Source organism: Artibeus jamaicensis, unplaced genomic scaffold (assembly GCF_021234435.1).
Source record: "Artibeus jamaicensis isolate MK-2021 breed Jamaican fruit bat unplaced genomic scaffold, CSHL_Jam_final contig_60, whole genome shotgun sequence".
Classification (NCBI taxonomy): Eukaryota; Metazoa; Chordata; class Mammalia; order Chiroptera; family Phyllostomidae; genus Artibeus; species Artibeus jamaicensis.
Window position 1 is genome coordinate 10,445,939 of NW_026521900.1, and position 17,356 is coordinate 10,463,294.

At 42.3% G+C, this 17,356-nt stretch overlaps 1 protein-coding gene and 1 non-coding gene across 3 annotated transcripts in view; both read right to left on the reverse strand.

The window, feature by feature from the left end:
* SYN1 (synapsin I) overlaps positions 1–17,085 on the reverse strand; it is a 48,637-nt gene extending 31,552 nt beyond the window's left edge. For both annotated transcript variants that reach the window (XM_037160043.2, XM_037160034.2), the window contains exons 1-5: positions 16,573–17,085; positions 8,553–8,610; positions 8,359–8,450; positions 5,882–6,038; positions 5,622–5,711 (exon numbers count right to left, since the gene is read on the reverse strand). In XM_037160043.2, coding sequence (XP_037015938.1) covers positions 5,622–5,711; positions 5,882–6,038; positions 8,359–8,450; positions 8,553–8,610; positions 16,573–16,949 — 774 coding nt within the window. In that variant the 5' untranslated portion in view covers positions 16,950–17,085. The remainder of the gene's footprint in view (positions 1–5,621; positions 5,712–5,881; positions 6,039–8,358; positions 8,451–8,552; positions 8,611–16,572) is intronic.
* LOC119060466 (U2 spliceosomal RNA) lies at positions 3,336–3,522 on the reverse strand. Its single transcript, XR_005084595.2, has one exon. It is a non-coding gene; the product is annotated as a U2 spliceosomal RNA (small nuclear RNA).
* Positions 17,086–17,356: the final 271 nt, after the last annotated feature.

A 17,356-nucleotide genomic window follows, 5' to 3' on the forward strand; every position in this document is an offset into this window, starting at 1 on the left:
AAAGAACTAAAATCATACAAATTTTATCTGACCACAATTGAATGAAATTAGAAGCCAGTAACAGAAGGAAATTTTGAAAATTCACAAATATGTGGGAAGTAAACAACATGCTCCTAAATAATCAATGAATCAAAGAAGAAATCACTAGGAAAATTGGAAGATACTTTGAAATGAATGAAAAAGGAAACCTAACATACCAAAACTTAACAGATGCTGCTAAAGTGGTGCCAATAGAGAAATTCATAGTTGTAAATGTGAATATTTAAAAAGAAGAGAGATATCAACAGATGTCCGAGGGGAGGGAGTTTATAGAGCTGGGTGAAAAAAAAAACAACCCTTGGTCCGACAACCAAGGATTTAAAAGAGCCACATTCATCCAGACAGGTAGGAAGAGCTGGAACACAAAATGGTGCTGGGAGGCAGCAGAACAGTTGGTCCTAAATTCATGTGTGGTGGATAAAAATTGGGAGAGATAACTTAGGAGCAAGCAATCCCAGCCCCAGACCAGACCACCCAGCCCAGGGTTCCAGCATCAGGAAGATAAGTCCTCGTAACTTCTGGCTATGAAAACCAGTGGGGGGTGAGCCTGTGAACCAGAGTATCGCGGTTCGATTCCCAGTCAGGGCACATGCCTGGGTTGCAGGCCAGTTCCCAGCAGGGGACTCATGAGAGGCAACCACACATTGATATTTCTCTCCCACTTTCTCCTTCCCTTCCCCTTTCTCAAAAAATAAATAAAATGTTAAAAAAAACAGTGGGGGTTGGGGCAGTGGAAGAAACTGCAGGATTCTCAAGAGATTCCTCTTAAAGGGCCCACAACAGATTTAGGACTCACGCAGAACCACCCCCTCTAATATTCAGCACCAGAGCAACAGCTAGAAGGGCACGAGTGGCATATGGGGAGAAGGGGAGAAAGTGAAGTGACTGGCAGCAGGGTGAATGCTGAGAGATAGCTTCCTCCCAGGGGCTATCTCAGGCAATCTCTGGGAGTCAGGCCCTGGCACTGTCCCCTCACCAAGCCCTCCCCCACACATAGCCACAAAGTGGGGAAACAGGTTGCCCTACTTGGGTGATTACCTAAGGCTCCAACCCACACAATGTACAGGTGCCTTTTCTACAATAGGCCACACTACTAAGACAGGAAGTCAAAGCAGCTCTATCTAATACACAGAAACAAACACAGGGAGGCTGCCAAATTGAGGAGACAACCAAACATGGCCCAAATGAAAGAACAGAACAAAACTCCAGGAAAAGAACTAAATGAAATGGAGATATCAAATGCAGAGTTCAAAACACTGATTATCAGGACCCTCAAAGAACTCACTGAGTTCTGTAACAGCATAAAAAAGACCCACGCAGAAATGAAGGTGGTATTAAGTGTAATAAAGAAAAATCTACAGGGAACCAAAAGTGGAGTGGATGAAGCTGATAATCAAATCAATGATATGGAACAGAAGGAAGAAATAAACATTCAATCAGAACAGCGGGGGGGGGGGAGAATTTTAAAGAAAGGATAGAATAAGAAGCCCATGGGACATCTCCAAACATGCAAAATCTGAATCATAGGGACACCAGAAGGAGAAGAGGAAGAGCAAGAAATTGAAAACTTTTATGAAAAAATAATGAAAGAAAACTTCCATAATTTGGTGAAGGAAATAGACATACAAGTCCTGGGAACACAGGGTCCCCATCCTATTGGACCCAAAGACTACCACACCAAGACACATCATAATTAATGCCAAGGGTTAAAGATAAAGAGAGAATCTTAAAAGCAGCAAGAAAAAAGCAGAGAGAGTTACCTACAACAGAGTTCCCATAAGACTGTCAGCTGATTTCTCAAAAGATAATTTGCAGGCTGGAAGGGACTAGCAGGAAGTATTCAAAGTGATAAAAGGCAAGGACCTAAACCTAGATTACTCTACCCAGCAAAGCTATCATTTAGAATTGAAGGGCAGCCCTGGCTGGTGTGGCTCAGTGGATTGAGGGCCAGCCTATGAACCATAAGGGTTTCCGGTTTGACTCCCAGTCAGGGCACATGCCTGGGTTGCAGGCCAGGTCCCCAGTAGAGGGCATGTGAGAAGTAACCACACATTGATGTTTCTGTTCCTCTCTTTCTCCCTCCCTTTGCCTCTCTCTAAAAATAAAATAAAATTTTAAATCTTAAAAAAATAGATTTGAAGAGCAGATAAAGTGCTTCTTAGACAAGGTAAAATTAAAGGAGTTCATCATCACCAAGGCATTATTATATGAAATGTTAAAGAGACTTATGTAAGGAAAAGGCCAGTGAAACATAACCACACACTGATGTTTCTCTCCCTCTCTTTCTCCCTCCTTTCCCCTCTCTAAAAAAATAAATAAATAAAATCTTAAAGAAAGAAAAAGGTCAAAACTATGAACATTAAAATGGCAACAAATTCACAACTATCAACTGAATCTAAAAAACAAACTAAGCAAACGAGCATAACAGGAACAGAAAACAAACTAATCAAACAAGCAGAACAGGAACAGAATCCTAGATATGGAAAACACTTGGAGGGTAATCAGCTGGGAGGGGGAAGGGGAAGAATGGGGGAAGAGGTACCTGTCCATGGGGGACTTCGAGAATAAGAAGTACAAATTGGTAGTTACAGGATAGACAGAAGGAGGTTAAGAACAGTATAGAAAATGGAGAAACCAAAGAACTTATATACATGACCCATGGACATGAACTAAGGGGGCATTGCTGGAGGGAACTGAGGTACCCAGTAGAGGGGGGCCAAGGGGAAAAAATTGTGAAAACTGTAATAGCATAATCAATAAAAAATATATTTTCAATTTAAATTATTTTGTTATTGTTCAATTATAGTTGTCCATATTTTTTAAAAAGATAATGTATCAGATCAAGTTATTTGGCCCAGGAATGCAAGTGTGACTCAACTTGCATGAAAATCAATTAATGTAAACACCACATTCGTAGAATAAAGGACAAAACCCACATAGCCATATCAATAAACATAGAAAAAGCATTTAACAAAGTTCAATTTGTCCTTTTATAATAAAAACATTCAACAAACTAGAAATGAAAGGGAACTTTGTCAACACGGAGGTAGCAGTTAATATATGACAGATATACTGTCCTATATAATTACACTTTCATTAACTAAATAATTTATTTCTCACATCAACTCTATGATGCAGGAGTATTATTACCCACATTTTGCAGATGAGTAAACCGAGGCACAATCCATTTAAGTGATGTTTTTTATATTAGGAAGCTAATAAGTTGCAGAGCTAGGTTTCCCATACAGAAATTCTAGCTACAGAATCCATGTTCTTTTATTTCTTTTTTGTCCCCAAGGGGGTGCACCATTCCTAGAGGTGCTGCAATACTGGGTTGATGAGCTGCATGGATGGAGGGAGCTCCTAGTCTATATCCCTGCTCCAAAAATGCATTTAATATGTTGTCCTTGGATAGAGGACATATGTTAAATTGATAAGAATATATCTCTATATTTGATCTTAGCCAAAAGGCCAAGAAATGGTCAGAGTCCATGTTCTTAATCATAGTCAGCTATACTGTCTTTTAAAGAATATGGAATTATCATTATAATGATAGACAAATTGGGTTTCCTTAGAACTAGTGATTTGATATTGATCTGTAAGTAAACTTTATAACACTGTGCATTTATATCAGTGACCATAATTTGTAATATTGGTAAGAATTTTTAATAATAGTGCTAATGTTATTTAACCAAGTTGGTAATGTTGGGTCAATACTGATATTTAATTGTAATTTAATTCATAAAACTAGTGATGATTATTTATACAAGCAAACATAATTTGTAATATTGCTTATTAAAAAAAATAGTTTTAGCCCTGGCTGGTGTGGCTAAGTGGATTGAGTGCTGCCTGTGAACCAAGCACTGCTGGTTCAACTCCTAGTCAGGGCACATGCCTGGGTTGCAGACCAGGTCCCAGTAGCGGGTGTGTGACAGGCAACCACACACTGATCTTTCTCTCCCCCTCTTTCTCTCTCCCTTCCCCTCTCTGAAAATAAAATAAATAAAATCTTTTAAAAAATTAGTTTTAAAGTTTGACAGCATTAGTAATGGTGAACAATTTTTATTTGTAACTAAATTTTGATTCATAACTGTGGTACTTATAATTTACATTAGTAATTATAACTTTAATATTAGTGATTATTTATAATAACAATTGGAATGTAAACCATATTCATGATTTTATTAGAAACTACAATTTAATTCAAAACATGGTTACTCAGAATTTATATTAGTAATCTTAATTTGTAACATTAACAATAATCTGTAAAATATTTTACAATTTTTTACTAATAGTTCAATTCATTTTAAAGATTTTATTTATTTTATTTTTACGGAGAGGGGAAGGGAGGGAGAAAGAGAAGGAAAGAAACATCAGTGTGTGGTTGCCTCTCATGTGCCCCCCACTGGGGACCTGACCTGCAACCCAGGCATGTGCCCTGACTGGAAATTGAACCAGTGACCCTTTAGTTCACAGGCCAGTGCTCAGTCCACTGAGCCACACCAGCCAGGGCAGTTTAATTTATTTTAGTAATTATAACTTTTTAATAAGGATTTTATTTATTTATTTTTAGAGAGAGGGGAAGGGAGGGAGAAAGAAAGGAAGAGAAACATCAATGTGTGGTTGCTTCTCATGTGCCCTCTATTGAGGACCTAGCCCTCAACCCAGGCATGTGCTGTGATTGGGCTTTGAACTGGTGACCCTTTGCTTCACAGTCCAGTGCTCAATCCACCGAGCCACACCAGCCAGGGCTATTTTAGTAATTATAACCTGATTCAAAACATAGGTACTAATTGCTTATTTTGATAATCTTAGTTTACAACACTGGTAATAAATTATAATGTTAATTATAATATTTGATGATGTTAGTAATCATAATATAATCTGTATTATTAAGTATAATATAATTCAAAACAGGGACTTATAATTTATATTAGAGCATAATTAGTAATATTCATAATTATAATAATAGTTATAATCTTTGATAATACTAGTTATAATTATTTCACTTGTATTAGGAACTATAACTTAATATATAACACTATTATTCATAATTTACATCAGTATTAATAATTTGCAGTATTGGTGATAAATTGTAATATTAGTGATTATATTTTATGATAATAGTAACCAACAGTTCAGTTGGTATTTGTAAGCAATTTAATTTATAACATTGCTACTAATAATTTTTATTGCCAGTCCTAATTTGAATCATTGGTAACATTTCCATCAAGAGAAATATTTGATAATGTTAGCAACAATGACTTAATTTCTATATGTAATATAATCAGATTCATTATATTAGTTGTGTTAATTTGTATTTAAATCAATTTTTGGTACTCATGACAGCAGGTACCATATGCAACAGGATCAACGATTTAAATCACACTTTTAATCATGTAAGTAAATTCATGGTATGAATACACACATGGAATAAACACATCGCAAAGCAACTCCCCTCTTCACATGCACATGCCACCTGTAATCTCTGATAGTACACCACTGGTGACATTCATTGGTAATACTATTGCAGTAGGCAGAATGCTTTTCCCTCCTGCCCACTCTACTTCCCCCAGACTCACCATCTCTTTGTGATTGGGGTAGAAGGTCTGATTGATTAGAGGGAATTCCTCTGTCCCCAGTTTCTTGTGCAGTCGAACCATCTGGGCAAACTATGAGAGCCAGGAGAGACAGGTCAGCAAGTCCTTCACCTGAGGGAGTCTCCAATCTGGGGATTCAAGCTTCCAAACTTCTTCAGTTCCCAAAAATTACAGTGATTTTGAGCTCCTACTTGCATGCATGAGATATTCCCCCTGCCAATAACACCTTTCTTGTCACTTACCACCCAGGGCTTGTCACAGAAGTTGTAGACAGAATGCAAGGAATTAACACTGGGGATTCCAGCATACTGCAGCCCAATGACCAAACTGCGGTAGTCTCCATTCCGGGCCATGCTGAAGGCATGCTGACGAATCAGCACAAAGTCTGGCTTCAAAGACCTGGGGCACATGGGTAGGAGTGTTGAGGATCCCCCTAGAAGCTTCCCACCACCCTTAGAACAAAGAGCAAGATTCCACATTTCCACAGCACCTAGAAATTATAAAGTAGTTTCTCACCTCAGTATATATGCACAAGTTGTTTCCTCCCACACAAGCACCCTTTCTAACCTTTCCCCATCTGGTGACCCTTTTAAGCCTTTCCTACATGCTCCTCTCCTCACCAAGGTCAGCTTCCAGCTTACCTACAGTTCTGATAGTTCTCTAGTCACAACCTCTCAGACGACTAGCTGTCCTCAAAGGAAGCTGCCCAGAATAAATTCCAACTTCAGGGTCTTTACATGGGCCCTCTGCCTGAAACATTTTCCCCCTAGATCCCTGCATGTAGCTCTCCTTCATCTCCTTCAGGTCTTTCCTCAAATGTGTCTTACACTAATGATCTACCATATCCAAACTGCAGATCCCTCCACTAGCCAGCAATCCCTTTGCTGCTATATATTTTTTCTTAGCACCTTTACATGTTGTAATTTATTTGTTTATTGTGTGTATCCCACACAATAGAAAGTAAGCTTCATAAGGACAGAGGGATTTTGTGGGGTTTTGGGGGGTCTGTTTTGATTGCTGTCAGATTCTCAGCACATAGAACAGGACCTGGCACACAATAGGTGCTCAATAAATGTTTGCTGAAGGTAAAATGTGGAGTAGCACCTGGTGTACAGTAGATGCTCAGGAAATGTTGTTGAATAAATAACTGAAATGTTTGGTTTGTGGTCTGCTGGAATCCTTGACTCTTCTTTAGAAGAGAAGCTATGTTCCACATTCTGTGCCTAAGTTATTAAAAATCAAAAGATATTTAACAGATAACATTGCATAAATTTAAGGTATATGACTGACATGTTGATTTGATTGATTTATATATTGTAACATGATTGCCATTGTACCAGTAGTTAGCATGTCTATTATATCATATAGTAATTTCACTTTTGTGGCAGAATAATTGAAATCTAATCTCTTAGCATGTTTGATGATTATAATACAACCTTTTTGTCTATATTCACTATACTGTACATTAAATTTCCAGGATGTATTTATCTACCAGTTGCAAGTTCATACCCTTAAATAACATCTTTCATATTCTTCCAGCCTCAAACCACTGGTAATCACCATTTTAACTCTGTTTTTTTATGAGTTGGCTTTTTAAAATTCCATATATAAGTGACGTCATACAGTACTTGTCTTTTTCTATCTGATTTATCTCACTTACAATAATGTCCTCAAGGTTCACCCATGTTGCCACAAATGGTAGGATTTCCTTCCCTCTCATGACTGAATAATATTTCATTGTGAGTGTGTCTGTGTGTGTGTGTATGAAGTTTGTCTGGGAAAAGTCCAACCATTGTTAGCATAACAAGAACAGTTTGTGTGACATCAATGTAACCTGGCAGCCAAGAGAGTGGACTGGAATGCACATGTGTGAATAATGATGACTTCAGTGTAGTAGTCTGTGGGGGTGATGGATTCAGTGAGCATGCGTACTGTGTGGCCATCAAATTCAAAATGATTGAGTGAGTAGAGCAACAAATCTGCATCAAATTTTGCCTTAATCCTAAACATTCCTCCACAGAAATTACTTGGATGATTCAGGAGGCTGCAGCTATGAGCAATTGTTGATTGGCAGCTTCATCACGACAATGTTCCTGCTCACGCATCACATCTCGTGCAGAGTATTTTTGTGAAGCATCGAATCACCCAGATGACTCATCCCCTCTACAGCCCAGATTTGGCACTCTGTGACTTCTGGCTTTTCCCAAAACTAAAATAACCTTTCGAAGGAAAGAGATTTCAGACTGTCAGTGAGATTCAGGAAGATACAATGGTGCAGTTGATGGTGATTGGGAGAATTGTGTGAGGCCCCAAGGTGCCTACTTTGAAGGGAACTGAGGCATCATTGTCCTATGTACCATGTTTCTTATATCTTGTATCTTCTTCAATAAATGTCTCTATTTTTATATTACATGGCTAGAAGCTTCTGGACAGACTACACACACGTGTTTGTGTATATATGGACATATGTGCACATATATAGACACATATGTGTCCATTTTATATATGTATGTACACGTGTGCGTGTGCATACATATATATCACATATTCTTTATCCATTTGTCTATCGATGAACACTTAGGTTGCTTCCATACCTTGACTATTGTTATGAGCTTAAGTTCTTGTTCACAGGACAAGTGCAGAGGTAGAGATTCTCCCTCAGATCTAAGGGAGTCCTTATGCCTCTCCTATAACACCAAGTTGCCCTTTTAATACTCACCGCACAACCTTCACCCCATTCCGAAGAACTTCCATGTCCACAGAGAATCCGCCATTGGCATGAGCCACAAGGTTGAGATCCGAGAATTCAGCCTGGAAAGGAAAAAACTCAGCAATTCATTCATATCACATAAAAATGACCACTTAGTCTGCTATCTGGACAGCTGATCCCCAGGTCCACCTGCTCCAACTAACCTGTTCTACTTTAATGTCAATTTCTCCATGGATCTTCTTTCCTTTGAAGTATTTCGCCCTGTAAAGGAAAAGCAGAGTACGTCCATTAATGCTCAAATCTCAGGAAGACAAAACCCAAGCCCATAAAGTGATTTATGATTGTTGAAATACTTTGTCAAAGAATATTGCAAACTTTAAAATAAGTCCTTAAACCCCAGAGAGCAGGTATTTCTTAGAGTATGGTCTGCTTGTCACACTGTTACTGTAAATATTTTTGGAAAGCTTCAGAAAATGAGGAGTGCTTTGTAAACTGTAATATACTTTGAAATTGCATGCAGGTTTGTAAATGGCAAAGAACATTAGATACAAATAAATGACCTGGGTATGTCTCAGTGCCTCTATCTGCTTGTACAGCCTGAAGCATATCCTGGCTCTCTGGCCTTTTCCCAAGGAAGAGCACATTCATCACATACAACCGGTTGTGTGCTGTGAGGAACAGAACAGCCATGGATGGGACAGGTATCAGAAAAGGAGAGACAGATTGAGAGGTGCGAGCTGGTGGTGGTTCTACAGAAGCTGGAGACTGCAGTGATGGGGGTGGGAAAGAATGCATCTACAGATGAGTAGAAATGATCAGAGGGAAGAGGGATAAGAGCAGCAGTAGGCACATCATAAACTGCCATGTCACTGTCACTAAGTCCACCCCCAGCTGGGCTAGGTTTACAGTGGCCTCTTCCCCAAGACCCAGGATTTCCTACCTGACAAACTTCTCCACAGACAGAAGCTTATCCCCAATCAATTTTCTCATAGAACGGAGTGAGGGGACAAGCCATTCTTGAGGTCACCTACATGCACACAATCAGAGTCTACGACACATATAAATAGCACAAATGGGCCCTTGTGAGTTGACTAATATACCCCAAAGACCTCAAACACAGTTATTTACTTCTCTCTCTCTTTCTACACACACACACACACACACACACACACACACACTCTCTCTCTCTCTCTCTCTCTCTCACTCACTCACTCCATTACTGACATTGAACCCTTACTAGGGTTGGAAGAAAATCTTTTAAAGACCTGTGTATTTTTTATTTATAAAATGATAACTGCAAACTATATCACTATTTTTCAAACTTTTTTGATCATAAGTGCAGTGGATACTCTGGTCAGATTTTCTCTTCAAGGCCAATGCACCTTGAATATTAGCTGTTGACAGCTCACAGCTGTATCCCACTGAGAATTGTCTTTTGTCACAGGGAACTGCCTTAGCCAAGGTTACAAATACTTCAGGCAGCTCACGACTTATACCTGATCTGAATGAGTACAAAGGCCAGCTTCTTTGCCTCAATACAGGCTGATTCTGAAGGACCATCCCAGCCCCAGAGCTCCCCCTAGGGTTAGCTGAGGCCTCTGATGCAACCACTGGACCAGTTTCTCTGTCCAACCCTGCCTTCCTTACAGGTGTTTATCCCAAAGGTACTCCCCAATAAGTCTCATACATGCAAATTTCTGCTTCCAAACCTGCTTCCAGAGAACCTAACCTGAAACAGTGGGCCAGAGAAGTCAAGCCACAAGGAAGACTCTAATACCATTCTGGAACTGAGTCACCCAGCAGCTAGCAGGCAATGAGGAACCATCATTTGTCGGGGGTGAAGCACGGATAGCCCCTGACATGCTGTGTTGACTCAAAGTGCTCTGCAGCAGGTCTGGGCCATGATGCAAGCAGTCCTGCCACTCAGGCCATATGATCCAGCAGCTCCTGTGATACTGGAGGTGTCAATAGTGGGAAAAGATGCAGTATGGAGCTTAAGAGAAGCTTGAGTGAGAGGCCCCTGAGGTTCTAGAGCAAGGCCATGCCATGTGCATCGGAGAATTACACACCTTTTGGGAAACAAATCTTGGTGTAGTACTGGGCCCCAATAGAGACAGAATGCTTAACCATGGGGTACCAAGTAACTATGCAACCAGAAATGTCCATTACAAGCTAGGCCCTGCCAATTAATCAAGTCAGACAGGTCCAGCAGCCAGGATTGACCCCAAATAAGAAAAACAAGTTTCCTGAGCAGGTAACCCGGGTGCCCATGTCTGTCATCCACACTATTGTGCTAGTGCCTCCCTCAGCTCACTTGAAGGGACTCCTTACAACCAGTAGATAGAGAAAAAGCCTAAGCTTGCTTCATAAATGGATTGCCTTGGTGTATGAGTGGAAGCCAAAAATGGACAGTGGCTACACTGTAGCCCCACTCAGAGAGGTCTTGAAAACAGTGGCAGAGCTTCCCATGGGGAAAGCTTTTAGCTGTACACCTGGCCATCTACTGTGTGGGGAAAGAGAAGTGGCCCATAACTAGAATATATATTCACTGAATGGCTTGGCAATTTGTCAGAGGCTTCAAAAGAAACATATTGGAAAATTAGAACAAGGAGGTCTGGGACACAAAAATGTGGGTGGACATAGAGGAGTGGAGATGAAGTACAATGAGGAGCAAAGATCTTTCTATTCTATGTTAACACCCACCAGACATCATCCACTGCGAAAGTGGCACTAAGCAACCAGGTAGACAGACTGAGTCAGCCAGATGATGCCCGCCAGGCTTTTGATTCAGTCACCCCAGTGCTGGCAGATAGGCACATGTATGAAGTGGCAAGAGTAACAGAGATAGAAGCTATATGTAGAAGCTTACAGAATCATTGCAGAATGTTCAGCCTGCTGGCACCAGAGACCAATAGTGAGTCTCTGACATGGACCATTTCTCAAAAAAACCAACCAGCTACTTTGCGGCCTCCTCCACTCTGTAAAGAGTAATGATTAATTTTGACTGGAATATTTTATGTATGGGTTTGCCTTTCCTGACTGCAGGACCTTAGCTAGCATCACTGACCAAGGGCTTACACAGTGTGTGTTCCACGAGTACGGGATCCCACATAACCTTATATCAAACAGCAAAGGAGGTGCAAAAGTGGGCCCATGATCATAGAATCAACAGATGACCTTATATACCACACCACCCAGAAGCTGCTGGCCTGAAAGAGTTATGAAACTTCTTATAACCACAGCTAAGACCCCAACTTAGATTTAATACCATGCAAGAACAGAACACCATTCTCAAAACCTGGTATACACCCTAAATCAATGACCATCATTTGTGCTTTGTTTGTAATATGTAAAATACATGGGTCTGGGGACTCAGGTGAAAGTAGGAGTGGCCCAGCTTACCATCAATCCCAGTGATCCACTTTTGGAATGTGTGCTTCCTGTTTCCTCAGAGCTCTGCAAGGTTAGAGGTCCTGGTTCTCCAAGGGGGGACACTGCTACCAGGGGACACAGCAAGAATCCCATTACATTCTAAGCTTTGAGTGCTACCTGGACACTTCAGGTTTCACATGCCAATGGCCATGAAGAAGAGTCACCGTCTGGGCAGGGGTACATGATCCTGATCATCAGGAGGAGTCAGGGCTGCTGTTACATAGTGGGTGCAGGGAGGCACCCAAGTGATGTACTTGGGTATTTGTTGGTACTCCTTGCTCGACTTAGATAGCAAGTGGACAAGAACCCAGCCACAGGCTGAGGACAACATGGGGACCAAAGGCTCAGGGATCTCTCAAGGATGAGGGAATGGACCATGAACCAGGTAAGCTACCGAAACTAAGAGAGCTGCTAGCTGAGGGTAAGGGGAATCTAGAATGTACAGAAGACAATGCATAAGATTTATTTATGCCACATTTATTAACTGTGGCAGTGGAGGCTGTAGTTCATCCCCCTAACCATGCTCTTTCAAGTTACCACCAGAAGACAAGGCCAATTACAGTCCTGGAAATGGTGTTCCCAGATGGGATGAACTCACTCTAAGGAGTAAGTGAACCTGAGCAGCACAAGGGGTGGACATATGCCTTCACATCTATCCCCCAACGTCTGGGAACAGCTACTGCTGAAGCTTCACAATGCTATTCCACCCTGGGAATTGCCCTCTGTACCACAAGTTCGCCTTCCCCAAGATTGTTTCTCCTCCAAGGAGGAAGCCTGCAGTCAACAACTGACTGATGCAGGAATTCAGAAGCATGGCTCCCCCAACTCCATTGGGATAATCCTCACAGCTCCAGAGCTCCCCAGAGGATTGGCTGAGACCTCTGTTGTGGCTGCATCATAGCTCAACCTTTCCTTCTGCCAACTCTTGCTCCCCCCACTCCTCCCCCACAACAGGTGTTGTTCCCCAGAGCTCTCCCCAAGAAATCTGCACGCGAATCTCAGAGTCTCAAGGTCTGCTTCCAGGGAAGTCCCAGAAAAGAAGCCACAATAAAAAATATAGTTTATATAACCCACTACATACATGTTTACATAATAACCCACCCTATGCATATAATATTTATTATATAATACACACAATAGGTTATAAAGCAAATAAAATATAGGCTGTCTTATATAATATAACATACAATATATGGTATATTACATATTATACGTACATGTATCTAGAGTGTATAGTAGAATGTGTTTAAATATATATATAATTAGAATGAAAGTTTCAGTAAATCATTATATTTACTATGTGCAGTAGGAGTCTGAAATTTCCTATTCTATTTTATTCCATGTCATGAAGAAAAACACACAAATATATATTATATACAGTTAACCCATTATATAGTAAATGTATTATAGTATATGTAATATATAACATATGTCATATATAACATGTCATATATTATTGATTCTATTTCTTATTGGAGTAACACTTTTGTTAAATAATAATTCCACTTATATGCAATATACCCTGTTATTTTCTATTTTCATTTATTCTACTTCATGAAGCAAATGAAATGCTGGTAATAGGTAGTCCAAAATTTGGAAAATATTTGACTAAATTATCTCCAAAAAGGAAAGATGACTCTCAACTCAGAATCTGCAACTTTAAATCACAGAGGACTCAAGACATGAAAAGGAATGAGAGTGGTGAAGTTTGGTGGGAAAGGTGTCAGATTGTATTTAAGTGTACAATCCATCAGAGTTTGCACAATTCCTCCTTTATTCCAGGCTGAGATCACTAAAACTTGTGTAGTTCTGAATGTCTGCAAGTTGGTGATGTAAATAAAGGTCTCTGTTCCCCACATTAAGCCTGGTGTACAAGGCTCTCTCCCTTTATCCATCCTACTTCACCTATAGTAGGTACTAAATAAATATTTGCTAGATTGACTAGAAGAAGACTGGAGCAGCTGCTGGCATAAAGGGGGGTCATTTCTGGGATGCAGAAGGGAAAGAGAAGAATATTTCACTGAATTCAGCAGGTTCTCAATACATGTTTGCTGGACAAATTAGAAGAAAAATGGAAAACACTGGAGTTATGATTATGGAAAGGGGAGGAGTCTTGTCGATATTCAGTAGGTAATTAAGATAGTTTGCCAGAAGGAAGGAAAAAGCAGCATAGCATCTGCCTGGAGGGTCACAGTGGAGAAGAAATATCTAAAAGAGGGTGGTTACCAATATTTAGAAGGGGCCTCTTGAAGGTTTGTTGACGTCAATGGAGCAAATTTAGCCAGGAAGATGGCATCTGTGTGAGTGGGTGTTGGTGAAGGAATTGTAGCATGTGTGCAACAAATGCTTTATAGATTGTTGCAGAAAAGACTAGAAGAGTCTGCTGCAGGAATGAGAATGTGGTTGAACCGAGTACAGTGAGAGACTAATACATGCTTTTTGGATTATTTGGGGAAAGTGGCAGTTGGGAAGATGGCTGCCAAGTGGGGGAGGGAACCTGGCCAGAATATAGTAGGTGCACATTAAGAGTTTTCAGGATTGTGTAGTGTGGAAAGCAGGATGAAGACTGTTGAAGGGGTATTAGGGCTACAAGAGGGGGAGGAGAAGAAATAATGAATAAGGAGTTATTAGTAGTATATAATAAGTGTTCATTAAAGAATCGTGGTATTAAGTGGACAAAAAGCTATAGAGAACCCAGCCTGTGGTTAGGATTAGAAGGAAGAACTGAAGGAGGGGTTGTCCTATTATATAGTAGTGCTTAATCAATGCCCCCACACTCTGACACATGAAAAGTATGCAATTAATATCTGTAGAATGAATAAATGGTTCTGAATATAAAGACTGCTAGGGTAGGGCATGGTTGTCTAACCAGTAAAGAAATGGTACTCAATATATTTAGACTAAAGTAGACCCCTGGGGAGGGAGCACTTGAGACAGTGCCAGAACCTCCAGACTAGGAATGACTTTTACATGGTAGGTGCTCAATACATGTTTAGTGGCTTAAATAGAAGTAAGACCCTTTGAGGTATAGTTTTAAGAGTGGGAGAGGGAATCCTAGAGACACTGAAGGGAGTAGAAAGGGGGTAACCCTTATAAACTAGGCTCTAGCCTTATCAAAGGAAGGACCCTGGAGAGAGGTTTTATGATTGATGCAGGTTCTCCTAGGGGTGATGGAGGAATGCTCACTAGAACCACTAAAAGAAAAAGAACTTTGGGGAGGAGGTGTGAACATATAGCATACAGAAGTCACTCCATACATGTTTGCAGGAGCCATTGGAGGAAAAGGCTTTTGGGGGAAGATAATTAGAATTGGCTGCCTGGCAGACAGGAAATAAATGCACACTGAATCCATTCAAAGAAAAGATATTTGGGGAGGGAGGGCTAGGGATGGGCATATAATCAATTGGAGGAAAATCTTTGGGGGAAGGGGATTGAAGATGCAGAAACTTGATCTATGTAAGCTTGATCCTCCAGCCAAGGAGAGGAAAGACTTTTGTGGAAAAGGCACCACATTAGGTGCACAGCAGATGCTCCACAAATGCTCCAAGGAGTGATTAAAAAGATGAGGTCTTTGGAAAGAGGGATTGAAATGGTGCACACAGTGCTAGATATCTGATTACTGTATTAATTGGAGGCAAAGGCCTTTAGGGAGAGGACTGAAGTCTGGATCACGTAGAAGGTGCTCAATACATGCAGACTGAAGTCACCAGAGGAAAGGCATTGGGGAAAGGGTTTGAGGATGGGGTAAGCAGTAGGCCCTCAATAAATGCTTCCTGAATACACTGGAGGAAAGAGTCTTTAGAGAAAGTTCACACAGTAGGCAGTGGATAAATGCTAGGTGGGTCTACCAAAGAAAAGATCTTTGAAGGAGTAGCTTGAGAATGGGGGATAAAGGAGGCACTCAATAAATGCCTTCTAGATCCATTGTAGGAAAAGGATTTGGGGAAGAGAGTCTGAAATGAGTCACAGAGAGAAGGTTCAAGAATGTTCTTGGAACTCATTTGAGGAAAATGGTATGTTCGAGAAAGGGGTTTAGAGATGGGGCATATAACAAGCATTAAATAAATGCTTTCTAGGTTTTTTGAGAAATAGGTCCTTGGAGAAGGGGCCTGGGGTTGGGACACACAGAGGGCACACATGAAGGCTCACAGGACCCATTAATGGCAACACCTTCGGTGAGAAGCTGGGGTGGGATACACAGCAGGCACTCAAACTATTCAATGTCACTGAATAGTTTAAATGGTCTTTGAGGGGAGGACTGGGGTGGAGCACATAGCTCATTCTGGATACACACTCACAAGCTCTATTAGAGTGAAGGCCTTAGGGGAAGGGTTGAGGGGGACAAAACACATGTCAAGTTCTCAATGAATGTTCACAAAATTCATGGAAGTCAAAGGCCTTGGGGAAGGGCTCCCACTGAGGTACACTGCACATACTTGATAAATGCTCACGAGATCCATTAGAGGACAAGGCCTTTGGTGAGAGGGTTGGGCAGGTGGACAGGGCACATTAGGCTCTCAAATGTTCACAGGATATATGGAAGCCCAGGCTTTTGGGAAGGAGGTACATAGCAGGCGCCGGATAATTGCTTCCTGTATGGATCGAGGACTTGGTGGCGGGGAGGTGGGGGTAAGGACTGGGCATACAGAGAGCACCCAGCGTAATTTAAAGGAAAAGGGTTTGGGTGAGGGTGTCAGGTGCAGGAAACACAAGTGGTGCTCGATAGTTGCTCATCACGGAACCATCTGGGGACCCAGGCCCGCGGGGGAGACGTCCGCAGCAGTGGCTTACCAGTCGGTGTGGGGCTCGTCGATGACCAGCAACACCCTGGCGGCGGCACCCCCACGGCCTGCGCCCCCAGAGCCGCCGCCCACCTGCTCGCTGAAGGTGGCGGCAGCGGCCGCAGTGGTTTGCTTGACCGCGTTGGACAGCGACGAGAAGAAGCCACCGCCCCCTGAAGACCCAGGGCTAGGGGCGGCCGGAGAGGCCACGGGGGCGGCCGAGGAGACCCTCTCGTTAGTGGCGGTCGCGGGACCGGGTGTGGCCCCAGGGCTGGGGGCAGCAGGTGGCGGCGGGGGCGGCTGCGGCCGCTGCAGGTCTGTCATGTACCCATTTGGCAGATTGGCCATGAAGTTGCTGTCCGACAGGCGGCGCCGCAGGTAGTTCATGGCTGCGGAGCCGGGCAGGGGGTCCTAGGAGCAGTTTGGTGATGAGTCGCGGGGGCAGACTGCGCGGGGCTCAGGAGCACAGCTGCGCTCTCTGGCACGACACGACTCTTCCGCTGCCCGCTGCAGACTGAGGCAGCGCTGAGTCGCCACCGCCGCAGCGCGGATGGTCGCGCCCGTGCCCCCCTATCTGGCGCCCCTTGTGGTGCAGTCCGGCTGGGCCAGCGGCAGCGCGGACGCGACCAAGACTACAGGGAAGGGGAGTTTGGGGAGGAATGGCGAGTGACGTCAGCACGCCTTTGGTGCCGGGGCGGCAGTGGCGCGCTCCAGCGGCGGGGGCGAAGGCGCTGTCCGTGGTTCTGAAGGGGGCCGTGCGCAAGCGCCACGCCGCATCCTGTTCCCTTCCCCCC